General features: G+C 40.0%; 2 protein-coding genes across 10 annotated transcripts in view; one reads left to right on the top strand and one right to left on the bottom strand.

Annotated features, from left to right (window-relative positions):
* Nucleotides 1–2,665, top strand: part of upp2 (uridine phosphorylase 2) — a 53,008-nt gene extending 50,343 nt beyond the window's left edge. For all 3 annotated transcript variants that reach the window (XM_062965451.1, XM_062965459.1, XM_062965442.1), the window contains one exon: nucleotides 2,463–2,665. In XM_062965451.1, coding sequence (XP_062821521.1) covers nucleotides 2,463–2,635 — 173 coding nt within the window. In that variant the 3' untranslated portion in view covers nucleotides 2,636–2,665. The remainder of the gene's footprint in view (nucleotides 1–2,462) is intronic.
* A 10,987-nt stretch (nucleotides 2,666–13,652) lies between these two features.
* The window catches only part of ccdc148 (coiled-coil domain containing 148), a 194,636-nt gene continuing 187,791 nt past the window's right edge, over nucleotides 13,653–20,497 (bottom strand). For 3 of the 7 annotated variants that reach the window (XM_062965431.1, XM_062965413.1, XM_062965423.1), the window contains one exon: nucleotides 13,653–19,104. In XM_062965431.1, the coding sequence (XP_062821501.1) occupies nucleotides 18,958–19,104 (147 nt within the window). In that variant the 3' untranslated portion in view covers nucleotides 13,653–18,957. The remainder of the gene's footprint in view (nucleotides 19,105–20,497) is intronic. The other 4 variants (XR_010001326.1, XR_507326.3, XR_010001327.1 and 1 more) reach the window with 4 other exon arrangements.

Here is a 20,497-nt window from a genome sequence, read left to right as displayed (position 1 = left end):
ACCAAAATGATATGAATTTGCTAGATAAATTGATCATCACAAATGGATGCAAAACTGTCGATTAGTTTGAAGGGTTTTTTTAAGCTATTCTTATAACAAGAGCATGAAGAAGAAAGTTTGTCAGGCTTTGGCGACTTTGGAAAGTTATGTAGCCACACTTTCCCCCTAGAAGACCTTGGAAAACCCCATGGCATCCCATCACAAAAACATCAGTTTATGCTCCCAAATTACCTCTGGAGTGAGGCATTTGCCACATTTTTGGCTCTCTGAGATATTTTAGGCCTAGGAGAAACCTTTCTTTTTTAAGCAATTGAAAATCATTTCTGGTTTACTTCCTATTTTGACAAAGTCTCCTCCTGTGTCTAATATGGTCCATGGGGAGCAAGAAAACAAAACAAAATTCCACAGCTCCAAAACTCTGGCAGCCCAGGGACCACAAAAAAGACTGCTTTGTAGAGATGTGCGTAGTATTTGTCCCATCTGTTTCATTCGTGTTTCTGTTTCGTACTGTCCATTCGGATGGCACGAAACAGAAAGCCCCCCAATGAAATAAAAACTAACTCGAATAAAAAGGCAGGTGGGAGCTGGTATCTTCTCCAAGCCTGCTTTTATTTATTTATTTATTTATTTATTTACAGTATTTATATTCCGCCCTTCTCACCCCGAAGAGGACTCAGGGCGGATCACATTATGTACATATAGGGCAAACATTCAATGCCCATATACACATGGAACCGAGACAGAGACAACAGACAGACAGACACAGAGGCAATTTAACCTTCTCCTGAGGGGATGTTCGATTCTGGCCACAGGGGGGAGCAGCTGCTTTATCATCCACTCTGATGGCACGTCCTCATTCCAACATCATAAATTAGTTAAATTTGCCTCCCCACTTTTTATAAGTGGTACCTTATTTCCTACTTGATAGATGCAACTATCTTTCGGATTGCTAGGTCAGCAATGAGCAGGGGCTATATTTTATTTTTAATTGATGGGTGCTCACCCCGCCACAGGCTGGCCTCGAACTCATGACCTCATGGTCAGAGTGATTTACTGCAGCAGCTGTTTACCAGCCTGCGCCACAGCCCGGCGCAGATCGATCAGCTGTAGGCCCTGTAAGGCCCAGGTGCGTAGGCCCGAAGCCTGCACCCGTAGGCCCGGGAGCTTTGGGCCTATGGGGGCAGGCTTTGCGCCATGCCCAGCTGGACCTTACAGGGCCTGCAGCCTATTGCCTGCTATAAGGCCTGCTACTTACTCGGCTACCCTGTCACACCCCAGGGTAGTTTCGCCTTGATGAACACACCCGGCTGTACACAGACTGAAGTCTTTTGTAGTTTATTAGGAAATAGGAAATAAATAGTCCTTAAAAAGGAAAAGTAAAGATTCAAAAGATTGTTGCAAAATCAAGGTTATAAAGATTAATCCTAGAAATCCTTAGGCATAAAACAAGGTTCCATTAATACATGACATAGTCCCATGAACTTGAATACACAAAGCTACAGGATAATCCAAGAAAGCAAGAGCTGCTTCTAACTCAAACCAGACGTTGCTTTTGACAAAGATTTCTCTTTCAGCATACCCTTTAAAATTCCCTGCATAGCATGAACGCATTTCTTTGGCCTCTGACCTCTTTCTTGCTTGCTATTCTGACACTCCTGTGAACCCGAAATTCCAAATGGCCAGCTCGATCCAGAGATGCTGTTTTGTTAAGGCCAGACAGCTCGTTAGCAGCAGCCTTTGTCTGCATGCTACCTAACTGGGAGCTATCCTCCCTTTGCACCTGGCTAGCTTCGGTATCAACTCCAGTATCATCAACACCATTCCCTGCCATGGGAATGGCTCCCTGCTCCTCATCTCTCACAGCAGGGACACTCTGAACCTGAATCTCATAATTCCCATCAGAGTCATCTTGAACCTGAATCCCATCATCTTGAACATCTGGAATCTGAATCCCACAATCCCCATCAGAGTCACTCTGAGACTCCAGCTGAGTCACAACACTACGCACTCGGCCCGGCAAGGTCTGGGCGCATAGGCCGGATAGTCTGCACCTGGGCTTCACAGGATGCGTAGGCACAAAGCCTATTGGTGCAGGCTTTGGGCCTACATGCACAGGCCTGGCCCGGGGGGGGGGGGGGAGGTTAGGAGTGTTTGGGTCATCCTGCGCCTTCCCCCCTCTCCCTTTGCCTGGCTCCTTACCGGGCGTTTGAGCGGTGCTGGCTGGTGCTGTGGCCTTGGCAGGCGCCTTCCCCCCCTCTGAAAAATAGAAAAATCAAAACAAAAACAAAACAAATGTCTGACCTCTCAACCTCCTTCCGTGTCATAAAAAAAATATTGTTCGCAACTTCTTGCAAGAATTAATTGAACTGAATAAAATAGATATATCTCTATGCTTAAAATCTTTGTACAATCCATGTAAAAACAAGTCTGAACACATACCTGCATGCTTGTCTCATTTCCAGCTGCAGTGGTCTGCGTGACTCTCCTGGATCGACTTGAAGGTGACCAAATCACAGCATCTCACGAAGTTCTAGTTGAATATCAACGACGACCTCAACAACTAATTTCAATGTTCATCAAGAAGCACCTTGGACTATGGAATCAAACAGAACTATTAGATAAAGAATTAGTCTGAATATATATATATATATATATATATATATATATATATATATATATCTCTATCTATCTATCTATCTATCTATCTATCTCTGGCACGATGCTATAATATGACACCATATTAATGTCTAGACATTGAGATTTGCTCACAGAGTAGGTTGTACAGTATCTATATGTGTGTATTTGTGTGTGTTTCTACAGGACACCTGTGGACTTATGGTGACCCCATGTATTTCATAGGATGTTCTTAGGAAATAAATATTCAGAAATGTTTTGCCATTGCTTTCTTCTGAAATGTAGCCTACAACACGTGGTATTCTCCTTTGAATATTCATTAGTGAGGCAAGTGGCAACTATTTGTTTTCTTCTTTCTTTTATACTTTTAAATTCAGTGGCCATTTATAACAGCTTAATAAACATCTTAATTATGTACCATTTTAACTGCCACACCATGGTGAGTTTGGTGTGTCACTGTAAGATTTTTTTAAAATATTTTTTATTAATAACATTTAAATCTAACATTGAATGTGTAACAAAGACATAACACATAAGGTAGGACTATAAAACAAAAAGAGAAGAGACAAAAAAAGGAATAAAAAAATTAAAAAATGAAAAAATGAAGAGAAAAAAAGAGTAAAAAGGGGAAGGGGGAGGGGAAAAGTTTGTGACTTCCGTTCTTCTTCCCTCTGTTCAACTTCTAGTAAAGTCCCAATTATTTTTTTTATCATGTCAGAAGCGACTTGAGAACATACTGCAAGTTGCTTCTGGTGTGAGAGATTTGGCAGTGTATAGAGACATTGCCTAGGAGACGCCCAAATGTGTTACCATTCTGCTGGGAGGCTTCTCTCATGTCCTCACAAGCTAGAGCTGACAGACTGGAACTCACCCTGTCTTGCGGATGTGAACTGGCAACCCTCAGGTCAGCAACCAGACCTCGGGGTCAGCAGTCCAGCCGGCACAAGGGTCCAGCCGGCACATTGTGCCACTGTGTCTCCTACTGCTGTATGCAGATAGAACCACTATTAGAAGGAGATGCTTCTGTGTTATTGGCCATATAAAACCAACTAGCTGTGCCCGGCCACATGTTGCTGTGGCATAGTCTGGTGGTATGGAAAATAAAATATGGAGAAAGCTCTAAATAATAATAATAATAATTATAATTATTATTATTATTGTATTACCCTGCTCTCCTTGCAGCTCAATATAGATATAAAGAGTTGCAGTGCCTATATTCCAAAGGCAGTGCTCCTTATATATAGATATACAGTGTTCCCTCACTTGTCGTGGGGGTTAGGTTCCAGGACCACCTGCAATAAGTGAAAATCTGCAAAGTAGGGACGCTATATTTATTTTAATATTTATACATTATTTTAGTAGTTATACACTATTTTAAGTCTTTATCAACCAATCGTGTGTTGATAAATCACCTCCTTTTCCTCCTGTTGCTGCCTGGGCTCCTTTTCTCTCTCTTCAGCTTCTCCTCCCTCCCTTCCTTAGGCTGTAAATTGTATTTTTTAATGATTTATAATATTCTTTTAGAGTTTATTCAAAAACCGTGAAACAGCAAATCTGAAAAAAGCGAACCGCGAAGTAGTGAGGGAACACTGTATATAGATGAAGAAAATGTATAACGGCATCAATAGGATGGAAAAGAAGAGGGGAAAACCCCAAGTGGTCAAGAAGCAAGTTATCTATTTAAAATCCAACATGGGTTTGTTTCAAGTTGTTCTTTCTTGGCAGATCCACCACTAGTGTGAAAGCACGCTGGGGGAAAATGGCTATCTCCAGGTCTGGCTACCCAAGCGGCTTCGGTTTACCTTATAATTATACCTCAAACCCCAAAGTAAATACTCTAGAAGCTGATTAAAGATAACCAAAAATATATTTATTGAAAACAGGAAACAGTCCTTTTAATGTATTAGAAATAATATGAGGTAAAATCACTGAAATTATACAGAAATAAAACTATATTGATTGAGAATGAAAGCTATAGAGACTATAAGGGATAAACACACAAGCTATGAGGAAAGGTAGGTACTAGGCTGTGATAAGCACTATCTATAATGACTATAATGACTCTGAGGTAAACTATCAGCTATAACTATGTGGTAAATACCAGCTATAGTGAACTATCTATAATAACTCTGAGGTAAACTATAAGGTGATAAGCTATAAGGTAAGTACATAAGGTAAGTACTTTACTATGAGGTATACTATCTAAGCTACCGGTAAGTACAAGGCTATGAGGTAAACTGTAAGATAAGTACGTGGCTATGATGAGCTCTATCTGTAATGGTAAGTATGAGGCTATGAGGTAAATACCTAAAGCTATGATGTGACTATAAGGTAAGTACGTGATTTATGTTGCCTGTTTGAATTTGCCAGGTCAAAGAACCCAGACCAAATTCTATGACCTATCTCTAAGAGGTTTTTCTCTGGAATGGCCAAAGGAGGGGAAAAAGCCTTAGAGGCAAGCTCACAGGCTGAACCATCTCATCCAAACCTAAAGGGGAGTCCCAATCTCCACCCCCAAAATGAGAGCCAATGGAACATTCCTCCCAAGAACAGCAACCAGAAAATAAGCAAGGGAGGGAAAGCCAAGTAGGACAGCACAACTAACATCAGGTGGATTCAAGGAGCCACCTCAGGCAATACTAAGAAAGGATTTATTAAGTTGCATGGGGGAAGATGCTTATGAGGTTTTCTCTCTCATGCACCAAATGACCTGGTTGGCTTCAAGTATGAAAACTTGGCTTAAGTAGGTCAGGGACACTGTTTGATGCTTTGCCTCAGGTAGCAAGTTGTCTTTACTGGCACTGTTCCTTGAGTAACAATTTTCAAGTTACCTATGTAGACTCTTGTCAGTGCCCTTTACCTCAAAAGCAAGCTGCAACAGCACTGAGATACCATACTGAAAATGGTTGTTTTCCCCTGAGAAAGAGCAACTGTTTAAAGCACACCGAGAGTTAAATAATTTTCTCCCATGAACCTGAAGATTTCTTCCCTTTCATTTTCAACATAAAATGCACACTTATCTTTCCACACCACATCTTATCCTTTGATGTTTGCAATGTGAAATCTTGGGTTTATCAAGAATGTTGCTACATTCTGGAGGGATTCATTTATCATACGGTGTCACAAACAAAATGTAGATAAATTAATGCTTATTTGCTTGTGAGATGCCAGACATGACTATTAGTTCTCGTGATGTACAGACTGAGAAAAAAATTCTACTGCATATCCCTATTATTCTCTGGGGTGCTCATTCTTCCTCAACCACTTGTTTCCAAAAATGGGGGCATGGCTGGCAATGCAGCATTTTGGCGACGCTGCGCAGCTGCGGAAAGAGGTGACCGGCTGGTTGAGGATGCAAGCGGCAGAATTTAGTGGGGAAGGAGTTGCAAAGCTCCTTCATCGCTATGGTAAGTGCCTAGATTTGAATGGTGACTACGTGAGATGTGGTATTTGGGTGTGGCTTTCAACTGCATATGGTAAATGTTTTCTCCTATACTTTGTTCATTTTTAATTCCAAAATGTAATGTACTTTCTGGATAGCCCTCGTATTAATTCCACTAAGGGCTTATTATTGTGCATTTTCAAATAGTTTCATGGAGGTTGTTTACAATAGTGAGCCAAAGTAATGTTTGTACCTCAAAGATTACTTCACAGTTGATTCAGAAGTAAATCTGTTATTCTGGCATATTATTGTTTGTTCAGCACACCTGTGAAGAAGTACTCAAATGTTATTTTAGAACACAGTAGGGTAGCATTTCCTTTTAGGCATCTGTCAGGGATTGATCAAGCAGTTTCAAAATATTTAGACAGAAGATGTCATTGTATGGCAATTCTGTAGCCTCACAGAAAATGTTCCGTGTTGATTATGCTGTGATCCTAGCTGAATATGAAATACCATGATGCTGGTTTCGTACCTAAGTGATTCAGTAAATGCCAGGAGATGTGCCCCATCATGACAGAAGGGCCCGAAAAAAAGAAGAGAGACTTTGCTGATTTAGAAATGAAATAAACAATGACTACTGACAAGCAATGTACATATTTATTTACCAGTCAGAACACAGATATGGGAATAACAGTATATATAAATAAATTTTCAGGGTAGACCAAAAGTCACAAAGAGGTGTGAAATATACTGTATATCAGGCATGGGCAAACTTCAGCCCTCCAGGTGTTTGGACTTCAACTTCCACAATTCCTAACAGCCAGTAGGCTGTTGGGAATTGTGCGAGTTGAAGTACAAAAAACCTGGAGGGCCAAAGTTCGCCCATGCCCGCCGTATATGATGCTATGATATTGGAGACCATTTTCAGGCCTTGATATTTTACACATAATGTAAATTTATTACCTATATATACTATATATGATGCTATATTGTAAATTAAAAACAAAAAATAAAGGAGTTATTAAATATTAGAACCCCTCTTTAGTTTTTGCCCTCCCTGTATCTAAATAGATAGATATAGAGAGAAAATATGAGTCCATGATATTATCCATTCAAATGCTCTATGCAATTGGATTTGAGAATTGTGTGGTCTTGTCATAAATTCAACTTGCATAGCTTTATTTATCGCATTATGTTTATTTTACACTTCAGCAGAACGGGTTAATACTGATTTTAAAATCATTCCGAAAGCGAGAATGGGAAAAGGCATTTGTTTAAAAAAGGGCAGGGGACAAAGGTTTATTGTATTAGAGCGATCATTCATCTGATATGCATTTATGAAATGGGTAAAGAAAGATTGGAAGTGGACGGAAATAATGTAGCAGTTACAAACCTACCATATGTACAAGTGCATAAAATTGATCTCATGATTACTTTCACACTGTGAATGGAGCCCTAGGTTCATATTCCCATTTAGCTGTGAAGGCAGGTGAGAAATTTGCAACTAGTCACTATCTTTCACCCTAGCCTCCCTACCTCATAGGATTGTCTTGAGGATTTAAAAGGGGAGAGACAGCCTTGTACAACATCTTCAGTTCTTGGAAAAAAGAAGGGATACAACAACCAGATCAATTGGTACCAGTCTTGGTTTGGAGACTGGATCAAAAGGGGCCTTCTGATAAGTGTGGGAACTTCTTTCACTTACTTTCTATGGACAGTTGCCTGAATTAAAATCATAGAGGGTATATCTATTAGGAAGAGTTTTCTTACTAATGGATCTTAGTAAAGCTCTTACTAATGAGTCCTCTTACTATTGTTATCACTTATTTATATAGCTCCATCACTGAACATGGTGCTTTACAAGCAGAAGAACAACAAACAATTTCCTGTCCTCAGGCTTAAAAACTGATTATATCATGACACAAAAAGAAAAGGGAATCACAAAGATTAACTCCAGCAGATGCTCTCTCTTTTCTTTTCCTCCAAGGCCAGGGCAGTAGCAGCTGGGATGGAAGGAGGACCGTTCATCTGCTACTAGGCATGGGCTTGATGTTGTTCTTCTGTTCCTCAGAGGCCAGGGCAATGGAGGTGGAAATGGAAGAAGGGCCTCTTCTGGGTGCAATTGGGCTTGTAAAATATACTGAAATATACCCCGTGCATATGTATGACTTTGTGTGTGTGTGTGTGTGTGTGTGTGTGTATAGTAAAGGTAAAGGTAAAGGTTTTCCCCTGACATTAAGTCTAGTGGTGTCTGACTCTGGGGATTGGTGCTCATCTCCATTTCTAAGCTGAAGAGCCGGCATTGTCCATAGACACCTCCAAGTTAATGTGGTCAGCATGACCGCATGGAGCGCCATTACCTTCCTGCCGGAGCAGTACCTATGGATGTACTCACATTTGCATATTTTCGAACTGCTAGGTTGGCAGGAGCTGGGGCTAACAGCAGGAGCTCACTCTGCTCCCCGGATTTGAACGGCCGACCTTTTAGTCAGCAAGTTCAGCAGCTCAGCAGTTTAACCCGCTGTGCCACCGGGGACTACACACACACACACACACATATATATATATATACTTTCAGCGGGTTGGTGCTCATCTCCATTTCTAAGCCGAAGAGCTGGCGTTGTCCATAGACATTTCCAAGATCATGTGGCCAGCATGATTACATGGAGCACCATTACCTTCCTGCCAGAGCAGTACTTATTGATTTGCTCACATTTGCATGTTTTTGAACTGCTAGGTTGGCAGAAGCTGGGGCTAACAGCGGGTGCTCGCTCCGCTGCCCGAATTTGAACCTGCGACTTTTCAGTCCGCAAGTTCAGCAGCTCAGTGCTTTAATATGTTGTGCCACCAGGGGCTATATATATAAATATATAGATATTCCAGCTGTGCCCGGCCACACGTTGCTGTGGCTTATGGGAATCTTTTGTTGGCCAGGTGGAATAGCAGTGAATAGCCTTGCAGCCTCAAAGCCTGGCCGTTTTCTTCTTATGGGAATCCTTGTTTGGTGAGCTGGAATATAATGGAATAGGTTTGCTACTTGGAAGACTGGGTACTTGCCTGGCCGCCTTCTCCCAAGGTTAATCTTTTGTTGGTCTAGTTGAATTGCACTGAATAGCCTTGCAGCTTCAATGCCTGGCTGTGTTATACCTAGAGGAATCCTTGTTTGGCGAGCTGGAATAGCACCCAGTGAAAGTTTTTGTAAAATAGTTTTTGTCCTCCAATATCTTTGAGCATATTCTGGAGCCAAACAGAAAATCCCTTAGGGATCCTAGGAAAACTGGAGAAATTGGACTTGTGTGTTGAACATGATTTTAGGTATCTGTGCTGCTTCTGCCAGCTGTCTTCATTTCCATAGTTCTGTGATGGCATTGCCATGATCATTGTAGTATACTTGACTTTCACAATATGGCTTTTTATGATTCAGCACTTTTCCTATTGCAAACTTGACTTCAGGAGTATTCCTTGCTTGGCATATAACACTCAAGATTAATGTAGTTAAAGGCATGCTAAAGCCATCCCTATCTGAGTAGTGGTAGTAATATGGTGGTTTCTACATGCCATTATAATCATGCATCTTCTCAAAAGTAACTTTCCAAGCTCTGTTAGGCACCATATATCTATGGCACAGATACCGAGTGTGGTATATGCAGCATGATGTTGCTGAACTTCAATTCTCATGCTCCTTCACTGTGAAGAATGCGCTGGTGGATTTTAGACCCTTAATAGCTGGAGGCCACATGTTTCCCACCCACTTCTATGGATTTTTGTTCATGTTTTATTCACACCACAGCTTAAAACCTTTAATAATGTTGCAGGAGGCTAAGGGAGAATGGTAAACTCTCAGAACAGAAATAAAACTATTTGTTCCAATTTGAAACCTAAACCAGACCTCAGAGCCTACACTGCAGAAAGACTGAGATTATTGCAGTAATCAACTGTGCCGTGCAGCAATAAAAACCGTAATTTCCTTACAGTGAATTTCAAAGAACAAAGCATCCATCATAATTCATGCAGTGCATGAATGTAGAGATTGTTTTTCAAAGATGCTAGAGACATAGGATGTACTTTTAAACTTTTTAAACCACTAGGCTTTGTTATTAACATGTCAGTATTGGTGAGAACTATAATTCCCCCAAATACAATCTTGTTCAATTATTTCTCAAATTGAAAAACTTCATACCTATACACAAAGAGTCCCAACATGGTCATAAACAATTTGTTATCATAGAGTGGAGGTGGGAAATGTCGTACTCCAAGGCAGGGGATATCTCTGTACTTAACCACCATGCTCCATTCCAAGTTAAAATAGCAGTTTATTGAAGATTATAAAAAAGCAATTTAGCAGTAAAATAGTAAAAATGTCAAAGTTCAAATGTATAAAAATTCCGTAAGATTCAAGGTACAAGAGTTGTTGCAAAATCCAAGACAATAAGGCATCCAGCCCAGAACACAAAAAGGCAGCATAAAAAAATCCAATACAGAAATCCAGGAATAATCACTTAAACTTGAAAACATGAAACTTGAAAACATGGAACATGAAGTAGAAATCCCTTAGCAGACTAGCTAAGACTTGACCATGGCTGATGCTTCTCAAAAACCAATGTTGCCCAGACTGGTTTTAAAAAAAAAAGCCTGCTTGTCTTTCTAATATAGACAGAAAATCATGCCATCTCCCCTGAGAAACTGATAAGGACTTTTTGGCTAATAAGTGCTTTGACCTTCGCAAACTCTGCTGAACAGCTCTGTGTTCACGAAACGTAATTCTCCTATCTATCTGCTCATTAACTTGTCTACCTGGAGTTTCATCCTCTGAGCTCATCTCAGCTTCTGACCTTGCTTCCCCAGTGAAATGCCTCTCAGCAACCCTTTCTGGAATGTGGCTTTTACTAGCTCCTTGAATCGGTCACTTTCAGGACTTAAAATCCCCTGTTGGCTCACAGGTCCAGAATCCCCATGATCATCTTCTTCGGTGCTATCAGGTGCAGGCACAATCAAAGGCTGAATTACAACAGGAAGAAGAAACACTGGTCCCAGATGCTCTGAAGGACACTCAACCACACTGGGGAGCTCTTCAGCCTGGATAAATTCTGTCCCTGACTATTATGTAAATCTGAACCTAGCTTCTCCAGCAGAACAGAGGATTCACACCAGCTACAATATCGCTATGAAAAATTCTTCTAACATCTTTATAGCAATAAAAAAATATTAGGCTTTTGAATTCGGCCAATGAAATAAAAGGCAAAGTTTGGGCAGTCACAAAACTTGGCAGGTTACATATGAGATTGATTAGTTCGTCCAGTGTTAACATAAAGATTATGGTAAATTAACACTCTATGAAATGGCATTCCATTTTACTCCAAACTCCTTTCTAGAGTTGCTAGGTCAGCAGTTTCTCATTCCCTGATATTTCAGGTCTAAAACCCAAAGATTTAAACTATGTGTTTTAATATTGAGAAATTTAATTCTGTTTTAATATTTGTATACTTTTTACGTTTTGAATTATATATTGTATTTGTTTTACCATTGGCCACTTTGGGTCTCTTTTTTAGAGAGATAAAGCCGGATACAAATAAGGGGGGGGGGGGGGGAGAGGAGGCTGGAAGTGAGTCTTTGTGAAGTCTCATGGGAGCCCCTGGTGGCGCAATGGGTTAAACCCTTGTGCTGGCAGGACTGCTGACTGAAAGGTCAGTGGTTCGAATCCAGGGAGTGGGGTGAGTTCCCGTCTGTAAGCTCCAGCTCCTCCTGTGGGGACATGAGAGAAGCCTTCCACAGGATGGTAAAACATCCTGGCCTCTCCTGGGCAACGTCTTTGCAGACGGCCGATTCGCACCAGAAGTGACGTGCAGTTTCTCAAGTTGCTCCTGACACAACAAAAAAATGGCTGAGACAGACAAGGAGTAAGGCATGGTCTGGAACTACTTCTGGACAAGCTGCTTGTAGCAATGGATTTCAGGCACCTGTGCAAAGTAGTTTGGATAAAAAATGGTTGAATATGGGCAACTTAGAGTTAGGAGACAGCAAAGCATTTTGCTGAGGTTCAGCTGATGACCAAATGTGCCCAGTACATTCTATCCTCCATATCCAGACATTTTGTGTCCACAGAGGCAACCAAAATATTAAAAATCCAAAATGCAAATCTTGGTTTTGCCATAAGGGGATTCCATTTTGCCATGCCATTAAATATAATGGGACTTGAACATCTATGGCTTTTGATATCTACAGGGCGTCCTGGACTCAAATCCCAGTAGATACCAAGGGCCCACTCTAAGTGTAGCAATTACATCCATGTAAATTTCAACAGCAAAAGGAAAACCATGAAAATCAGCAAAATCTGGCTACCAGTATTTTAAAAACTCTAAAATCAGGACAGTAAATAAAGAGCAACACTCAGAAAAAGGGGAATTCCAGGCATGAAATAATCAGGGCCAGCTAACACCTCCCAACAAAGGATTCCTCCAGGCAGCCTCCAGGAAGCTGCAAGGCCATTTAATGCTAATCAAGGTGGCCAATTGCAACATTCTCACTTGCCTTAAGTAGACAAGAGTTCTTTCTCCCACCCTGGCATTCCACAGATACATAAACCCCACTTGCCTAGTTTCCAGGAGAACTCACAACCTCTGAGGTTGCCTGCCATAGATGCAGGCCAAACATCAAGAGACAATGCTTCTGGAACATGGCCATACAGCCCGGAAAACTCGCAGCAACCCAGTGATTCTGACCATTAAAGCCTTCGACGATACATGCATGTCTGTTAAGGTTTGCATTGCCTTAGTCTTAGAACATATGACATGTGGGTAGTTTGTTTAGGTCCATCCTTGCTGTTGTTGCTTGTGAAGGACTCATATCATCAAGGGTTGTACAAGAAAGTTTGTGAGTTGTGATATTCACACTTTTTCCCTGCCTTGCTCTAGAAAAAATATAGATCATACAACATCTCTCTTTCTCTCTCTACTCACTTTCTCTTGCTCCAGACTTTAAAGCTGCCTCATATTTTTTAAAAGTCTGTCTCGTTCCCCAATGCTGTTCGTCTTGAGATTTGTCTCACCTGGCGACATTCAGATCTGCAGAAAACAAAGAGATTTCTCACTTCCTTTTACTTAATGACAGCAGGAGGCTTATCTGATGATGGCCTATACCAAAAACTTTCTCCTTTTGAAAATGATGCCATCTCTGTCTGATTTGGATTTATTGCCCCTTTTCAGAAGCAACCTCCACATTTTTCTTTCTTTCTACCATCCTATAGACTATTCTTCCAAAAACTGCTCTTGGAGAATAAAAAGACACATTCATCACAAAAAATGTCAGCTAGATATATCTTGCACAACTCTTCTTGGACAAGGCTATATTAAGCCAGCGGGTTGTAGAGATAAGATTCAAAATGTAATTATACAAATAAAAAGGATTGGAACCTAAAAATTCATTGCTTTTCCGATCCTCACCTTTGCATGTCAACGTGCAGGTTCAGTTTCCATTTCCACAATTCTTTAACTCAAACTCATTATGACAAACTGATAGGCAATTCCACCAGAGCTTGGCAATACAACCGTCTTTCAGAATTGAATGAAGTATGATGGATAAATAAATGTGTATGTTTCAGTGGAAAAGCCACTAAGAATACGAAGAGCAAGAAACCAACTACTATGCGGAAGTACTATTTTATTTTCATTTTTAGCAATTTGTGGAACAGAGCAAACTAGCTCTACAGTGAAAGGATAGCACTATTTGGCAGAGAAGAGTAAAGGCCATTTAACACTACAGTTCTCATAATTCCGTAACATCGAGCAATGGCAGTTAAAGCACTGTGAAATTGCATTAATTTTACTATGACTCCCAGGACTGCATAGTATGGAGCTATGGTATTTAAAGTAAGGTCCAGCTGCCTTCATTTCACAGTGTAGATGCACCCAGAGAAGGTTCATGGACTTTGGGAAACTGCAATTCCCAAGACTATGTCATGGAAACATGGCATTTAAAGTAAGGTCCAACTGCATTCATGCCACAGTGTAGATGCACCCAGAGAAGAGTATGGACCTTTGGAAACTATAACTCCCAGGATGATTCCATTCCAAGGAGCCATGGCATTTAAAGTGAGGTGCAATAATAATAATAATAATAATAATAATAATAATAATAATAATAATAATAGCATTTAAAATGGGTCCCAACTGCATTTATTTTCCAGTGTAGATGCACCTAGAGAAGGGTATGGACCTTGGAAAACTATGGACCGCATAGTATGGAACTATGGTATTTAAAGTGGGGTGCAAGGGCATTCATTCCATATTGTAAATGCACGAAGAGAAGCGTATGAACCTTGGAAAACTATGACACCCAGGACTGCACAGCATGGAGACATGGCATCATAATATTAATACTGGCATTTAAAGTAAAAACTCAGTGAGCAACTTTCCCTAACAAGGGTACTTTTGGTTCCTCTCACAATTTCCCCTCCCACAAATTGGAGAAACGTTTCATTTTAAACCTGGGAGCAACGAATGCCATCACAGTACAGAATTGGCCAAACATCTGGATCATTTGAAATAACCCAGTTCCCCACCATCTCCTGAAATATTTTCAAAGAATGCTGGACCCCACACATAAAATACACAAAGAATGCTCTCACCTACACTTGAAGCCAAACTAATGTGATGAGCACAGCGGCTTCTCACATTTTAAGTGTAGCACTCAGTGAAATTTAGTAAATGTGATTAAGTGGAATGTAGCTGATACAAAATACAGTTTGTGTTTTCTGGAATTCAGAAATCCTCCCAAATCTAGAAATGTTTATATGGGTGGCAGAAATATTAATTGGTAGTTCGTTGTACACAAACTTTGTTTCATGTACAAAATAACTAAAAATATTCCCTCTGGATGTAAAAATAACTTCAGATGATGTGTTTAAAGTGTATATGAAACATAAATGAATTTAATCTTTAGACTTTGGTCCCATCTCCAAGATATGTATATACAAGTACAGTAGAGTCTCGCTTATCCAACCTTCACTTATCCAACATTCGGTATTATTCAATTTTAGTAATCAATGTTTTTGAAGACAATATTTTCAATACATTGTGATATTTTGGTGCTAAATTAGTAAATACAGTAATTACCACATGACGTTACTGTGTATTGAACTGCTTTTTTCTTTGATTTGTTGTAAAATGTGATGCTTTGGTGTTTAATTTGTAAAATCATAACGTAATTTGACATTTAATAGGCTTTTCCTTAATCCCTTCTTATTATCCAACATTTTTGCTTATCCAATGTTCTGCTGGCCCATTTATGTTGGATAAGCGAGACTCCACTGTATTTCAAAATTCCCAAAATTCCACAGTGTGCAACATTTCTGGTCCCAAGTATTTTGGATAAAGGATGCTCAGCCTGCACTGGATTACACTCGATCAGTTTCAATTGGTGAGTACTGTTGATGTGGACAACCTGCTGGGGAGAGGCAGAGAAGAAATAAAATTATTACTACTATTTATACTATTATTATTATTGTGTTGTTGAAGGCTTTCATGGCCAGGATCACAGGGTTGTTTTATGTTTTCCGGGCTGTATGGCCATGTTCCAGAAGTATTCTCTCCTGATGTTTCGCCCACATTTATGGCAGGCATCCACAGAGGTTGTGAGATATGTCGCAACCTCATTACCTCACAACCTCTGAGGATGCCTGCCATAGATGTGGGCGAAACGTCAGGAGAGAATACTTCTGGAACATGGCCATACAGCCCAGAAAACATACAACAATCCTATTATTATTATTATTATTATTATTATTATTATTATTATTATTATTAATGTTAAAATGGCATTTTGAACCAACATTTTGACCCTTTATCTTTTTGTTACATAGATCAGGGACATACAGCCAGCAGCTGTTAGGTATGCATAGCTTGAATGATGCATAGATTTCCATTTCAAAGATGCATAAAAATATCACATGAAAAGCAGTGCTTAGTCAGTGCAACTAAGCCTGATTCAGCTCCTTCTGAATTGGTCCACTGCAAAACACCCACCATCTGTAGTTTCACATCAACATGGGAAGTATATGTAAATCATGCTAATTGCATTCAACTCAGCTTTGCAAATGAGCGCCAATCCTCCGGGTCATGACAGATCCAAAGTGGTTACCCTCCACTGTCCTAGAAAATCCCTGTGGAAAGATAGGCTGCCTGCTCATTCTACCAACTGGTTGCCACACTGAAAGGGGGAAAGAAATAAAACAAAATAAGAACAAACCAGAAGGAAAAAAAGCTTACAAAGCTTTTTTAATTGGACTCGGCAAGTTACCTCTTTCAACCCCCCTCTCCTGAGCTCCAGGGGCTATTCTTCTGTCAAAATTATAGCGACAGATTCCTGAATGATGGCGACTGACTGGAAACATTCTGTCTGTGTTTATTCACTGCTTCTGGGCATTATCATTGGTATGAGTCACACGATCCTGCCCAAGCCTAACCTAACTCAGCAGTTGCTTTAACATCCACATGCCACCGCAGCTAGGATTAACTAGAATAATAGGGGATAGGTCATATATTTGGGGCACCCAAACGGGTACAAGGCTGTTTATTTCATCAGAGTTCATTTCACACGTACTTCAATAAATATGTACTGAGAAAGAGAGAACACAGGCATTTTGGTATTTGTCTATTGTTGCACGATTCACAGTGTTCCCTATCTTGAAGCCTTCTTTCCCCCAGTTCTTTATATTCCATGTATACTGCCACTTTACATGAGTGCAAAATAAACAAAGCACCAAAGAGGCTTGAGCAATTACTTCTGAAACCTGAAATTATGTCTGGGACATAGCTTGTGTTTCTTAAGAAGGGTATTTTTCCCTCTAGTTTTGCAAGCTGTAAGAGAGGAACTTTCTTGTCAGAACACATTTCTATCCCAAAATTTCCCGCAGAGTTTTCATATATTGTGGGGAACGCGCAAGTCAGAGAATGACTATGAACGACTGAGTTAAATGACACGCTATTGACCAGGACTTGGCTGTCAGCACAAACCAGGACAAATCATGTTCAGTCATCACATCTGTTTAACTATGATTAAACCCTGCTGAGACCTGCAGGGTTGTGCCTCTCAGCTACAATTGAATCCTCGGAGAAAATGGTAGGGCTGGGACTGACATTTGAAATGTGCCAGTGTTGCAGTCTACAATTTATTCCTCCTTCCCTCTTTCTTTCTTTTTCGATCCCTTTATGAGACTGCAAAATTTAGAAACGCTGCATCAAAAAGAAAGCTGTCACATAGAGTCCCATTCTAACATATATCTCTGATTTCTTCCTTTTGCGTGCATGGCTGCTAAGCTGGAACCTCCACCCAGTTCTCAATTCCAGAGATAAATTGTTTGAACTGTGGCTAATTGGCAAGGGACAGATCTGATGTATCTTGTTTACATATATTTCATATGCATGCTGCATACAGTCTAGGAATGCTACCCGTGTTATAAAATGAAAGACTTATCAAGTTCACTTTAATCTAGCAGAACAAACAGGATGGTGGGTTTTGTTGTGAGGTGGGGTTTTTGTTTTTGTTTTTTTGGTTTTGGCTGCTCCATAATAAAGACCGCCATAGCTGAAATGCTCTTTCTAATTTTGCAATTTATTCTCAAGGGCTAATTTGCAAAATGGAATTGTTTGGGTGATTGGTTTGCAGTAAACATGATGAATCAAATTGGCTTTTACAAGTAGAGAAAGCTTCTATTTCCATTTATAATAATAATCAAGCAATAGTAGCTCATATTAATAAGGCTGGCTTGGTTTTTTTTTTAAAAAATCAAGCAAAAGAACTTGCAACGAAAAGAACATGGGATTCAACCAAGCAGGTCCTACAAGCCATTTTAGAAATATTTTTGATTGGCAAGAATTATATTATACGCACAGTCTATCTGTAAGAGATATGATCTACTAAAGATCTAATTGTCTCTTGCCTCCACCTAGAAAATAAAGAGAATTTCTATTTGAATGTCTACAGATGCTAGGAACCCCGGGTGGTGAAGCGGGTTAAACCTGAACTTGCTGACTGAAAGATTGGCAGTTCAAATCTGGGGAGCAGGGTGAGCTTCTGCTATTAGTCCCAGCTTCTGCTAACCTAGCAGTTCAAAAACATGCAAATGTGAGTAGATCAGTAGTCACGCAGTTATGCCAGCCACATGACCTTGAAGGCATCTACGGACAACACCAGCTCTTTGGCTTAGAAATGGAGATGGGCACCATCCCCCAGAGTCAGACATGACTAGACTTAATGTCAGGGGAAAACCTTTACCTTTACGTACAAATGCGAAGGACAGGCAGGCAAGAGGAAAGATGCCTAAGCAATGGAGGAAAAAGAGGGGAAAGATGTCAAAAGGTTGCATACAAAGGTACATATATATAAATCAGAACCAGTGATATTTCCGTTCCTCCTCTCTGAGCTTGAGAAACTGGTTCAAGGTTAGCTGGTGAGCTTTGTGCGTGACTGCGGAATTGAACCAGGCTTTTCCAGTTCAAATCTGGCATTCCATTCAGTACACTACTCTGGCTCTCTAACCTTAATGGAAATAATTAGGTGCATTCCCCAAGTGGATGACTGCATCCAGCAGTTTCAGTTTCTCCATTTCACTCTTTTCTTTCCTCTCTCCATCCTTCCTTCCTTCTTTTTTTGTGCAGATTTTCATCTAAAAGGATGATTTCACCTCAGATAATTAGACTGCAGCTCCAGCAGACCATTTTACCAAGAATATGCAATAACAAGGCAATGCTGAAGATTGTGTGGGAGTGTCAAATAAATGGTCGACTGAGCTTTCCCAGCTGATACTTTTTTCTGATGCAATTTTAGTTGTTGTTTTTTAAAACCCTCCATAACTCAGTATTCAACTTATTTCCTGACTTAAATGGTTTATTTAAGGCTTGGTAAAGAAACTATCTCATTTTAACTCATATGTTTAATTTGCAGCTCTACAGTTTAAAGACCGTGGAAGCCATATCTCTTCTTGGAAGTCTGGGTGGATGGATTTTAGGTAAAAGCTCTTGAGCATAAAGTGTCCTATGAAGTCCAGCTTCTCGCAGAGCAATTTCCACCCGGATGCGGGGATCAGAAATAATCTGTTGGGGAGAAAGAGATATTAATGTATAAAAACAAAGACACAATTCACAAATCAAACCACATACAGGTTGAGTATCCTTTATTTGAAATGCTTGGGACCAGGATTTCCTCTCCCCCAGATTTTTGAATTGTAATATTTTTTTTATAAATGTTGAGGCCTCATCACATTTGAGCATTTATCCACTTTAAATCCGGTTTCTGCCTCCTGCAGAATTCTGGGGTTGTAGTTTGGTGAGGGCCTGTCTGGCCAAGCTGTTAAAAGGCCTTTCCCTAAAGTGGATTTAAACTGGATTTAAACTGGATCCAAACTCTAGTGTGATGAAGCCCTTAGTGAGATAACTTGGAGATGGGACCCAAGTCTAAGCACAAAAATTATTTATATTTCATAACCTTCTTATACACATAGTCAAAAGGTAATTTTATAAATGATATTTTAAATAATTTGGGGCATGAGACAGAGTTAATGTACACTAAACCATCAGAAAGTAAAAAATACCTCTGTTGCACCCCAGGGCTGGAAACTCCTATGATCATAGTACCATGGAAGAGTCCAGAATATAAGCAAACAGTTTATTGTAAAAAATATCAAAATTATAGGAAAAAATCAGAAATAGAGAAAGACGAAGTATATCCAAAAAAGGTTTAGCAATAAGCAATAATCCAACATGAGTCCAAATGTCTCAAACAGATTAAAAGGTAATACAATCCAGGATTACACAAACAGCTTAAGTTCACAAGCAAAAGGTATCCTTAGAAAAACTTGATCATGAATATAACCACAGAAACATAGAAACTTCCAATACACTTGAATCCCAAAACCAAAGGCTTAACTTAAAACATGGAACAGGAACTCAGGCCTAGCTTCATACTCCAAATGCTACATTGCCTGAACAAACTTGAAAGTAAACAATCAGCCAATTAAAAGCCGTCCATGAAAGCATTTCGTCTTCCCTGAAATCTCTCCCCAGCTTTCCCACACAAACTCTCTGCCCTGTGATGTCTATTGTCTGCTCTGATCTTCCATATCTCCAGGTGCTTCGGTATCATTTAATTCCCCACTCAACTCTGCCTTATCTAATGTCTCTGGCTGCTTGGCCTGACCTTGAAGGCCTGCACTTTCACAGTCAGCTTTCTCATAGAAAGAAACATCATTCCCTTGACTTAAATCTTTATCACTTCGTGCCCCCAGAAATCCTACAGGCAATCCTACTTTCTAAAACATCAGTGAACCCATCAGTCTCAGGCTAATTTACAACTACTACTATCCCAGCCACCCATGTAGACAATTTTGTATTTTGGAATATTTTGGTCTTCAAAATTCCAGATAAAGTTTGCTCGACCAGTATCTTGGAATACACTTCACAGACTGCAACATCATACATTTAAAAATAT

Source organism: Anolis carolinensis, chromosome 1, assembly GCF_035594765.1.
Source record: "Anolis carolinensis isolate JA03-04 chromosome 1, rAnoCar3.1.pri, whole genome shotgun sequence".
NCBI lineage: Eukaryota > Metazoa > Chordata > Lepidosauria > Squamata > Dactyloidae > Anolis > Anolis carolinensis.
The sequence above is the reverse complement of the archived record's forward strand: the minus strand, read 5'-3'. Positions and strand labels throughout refer to the sequence as shown.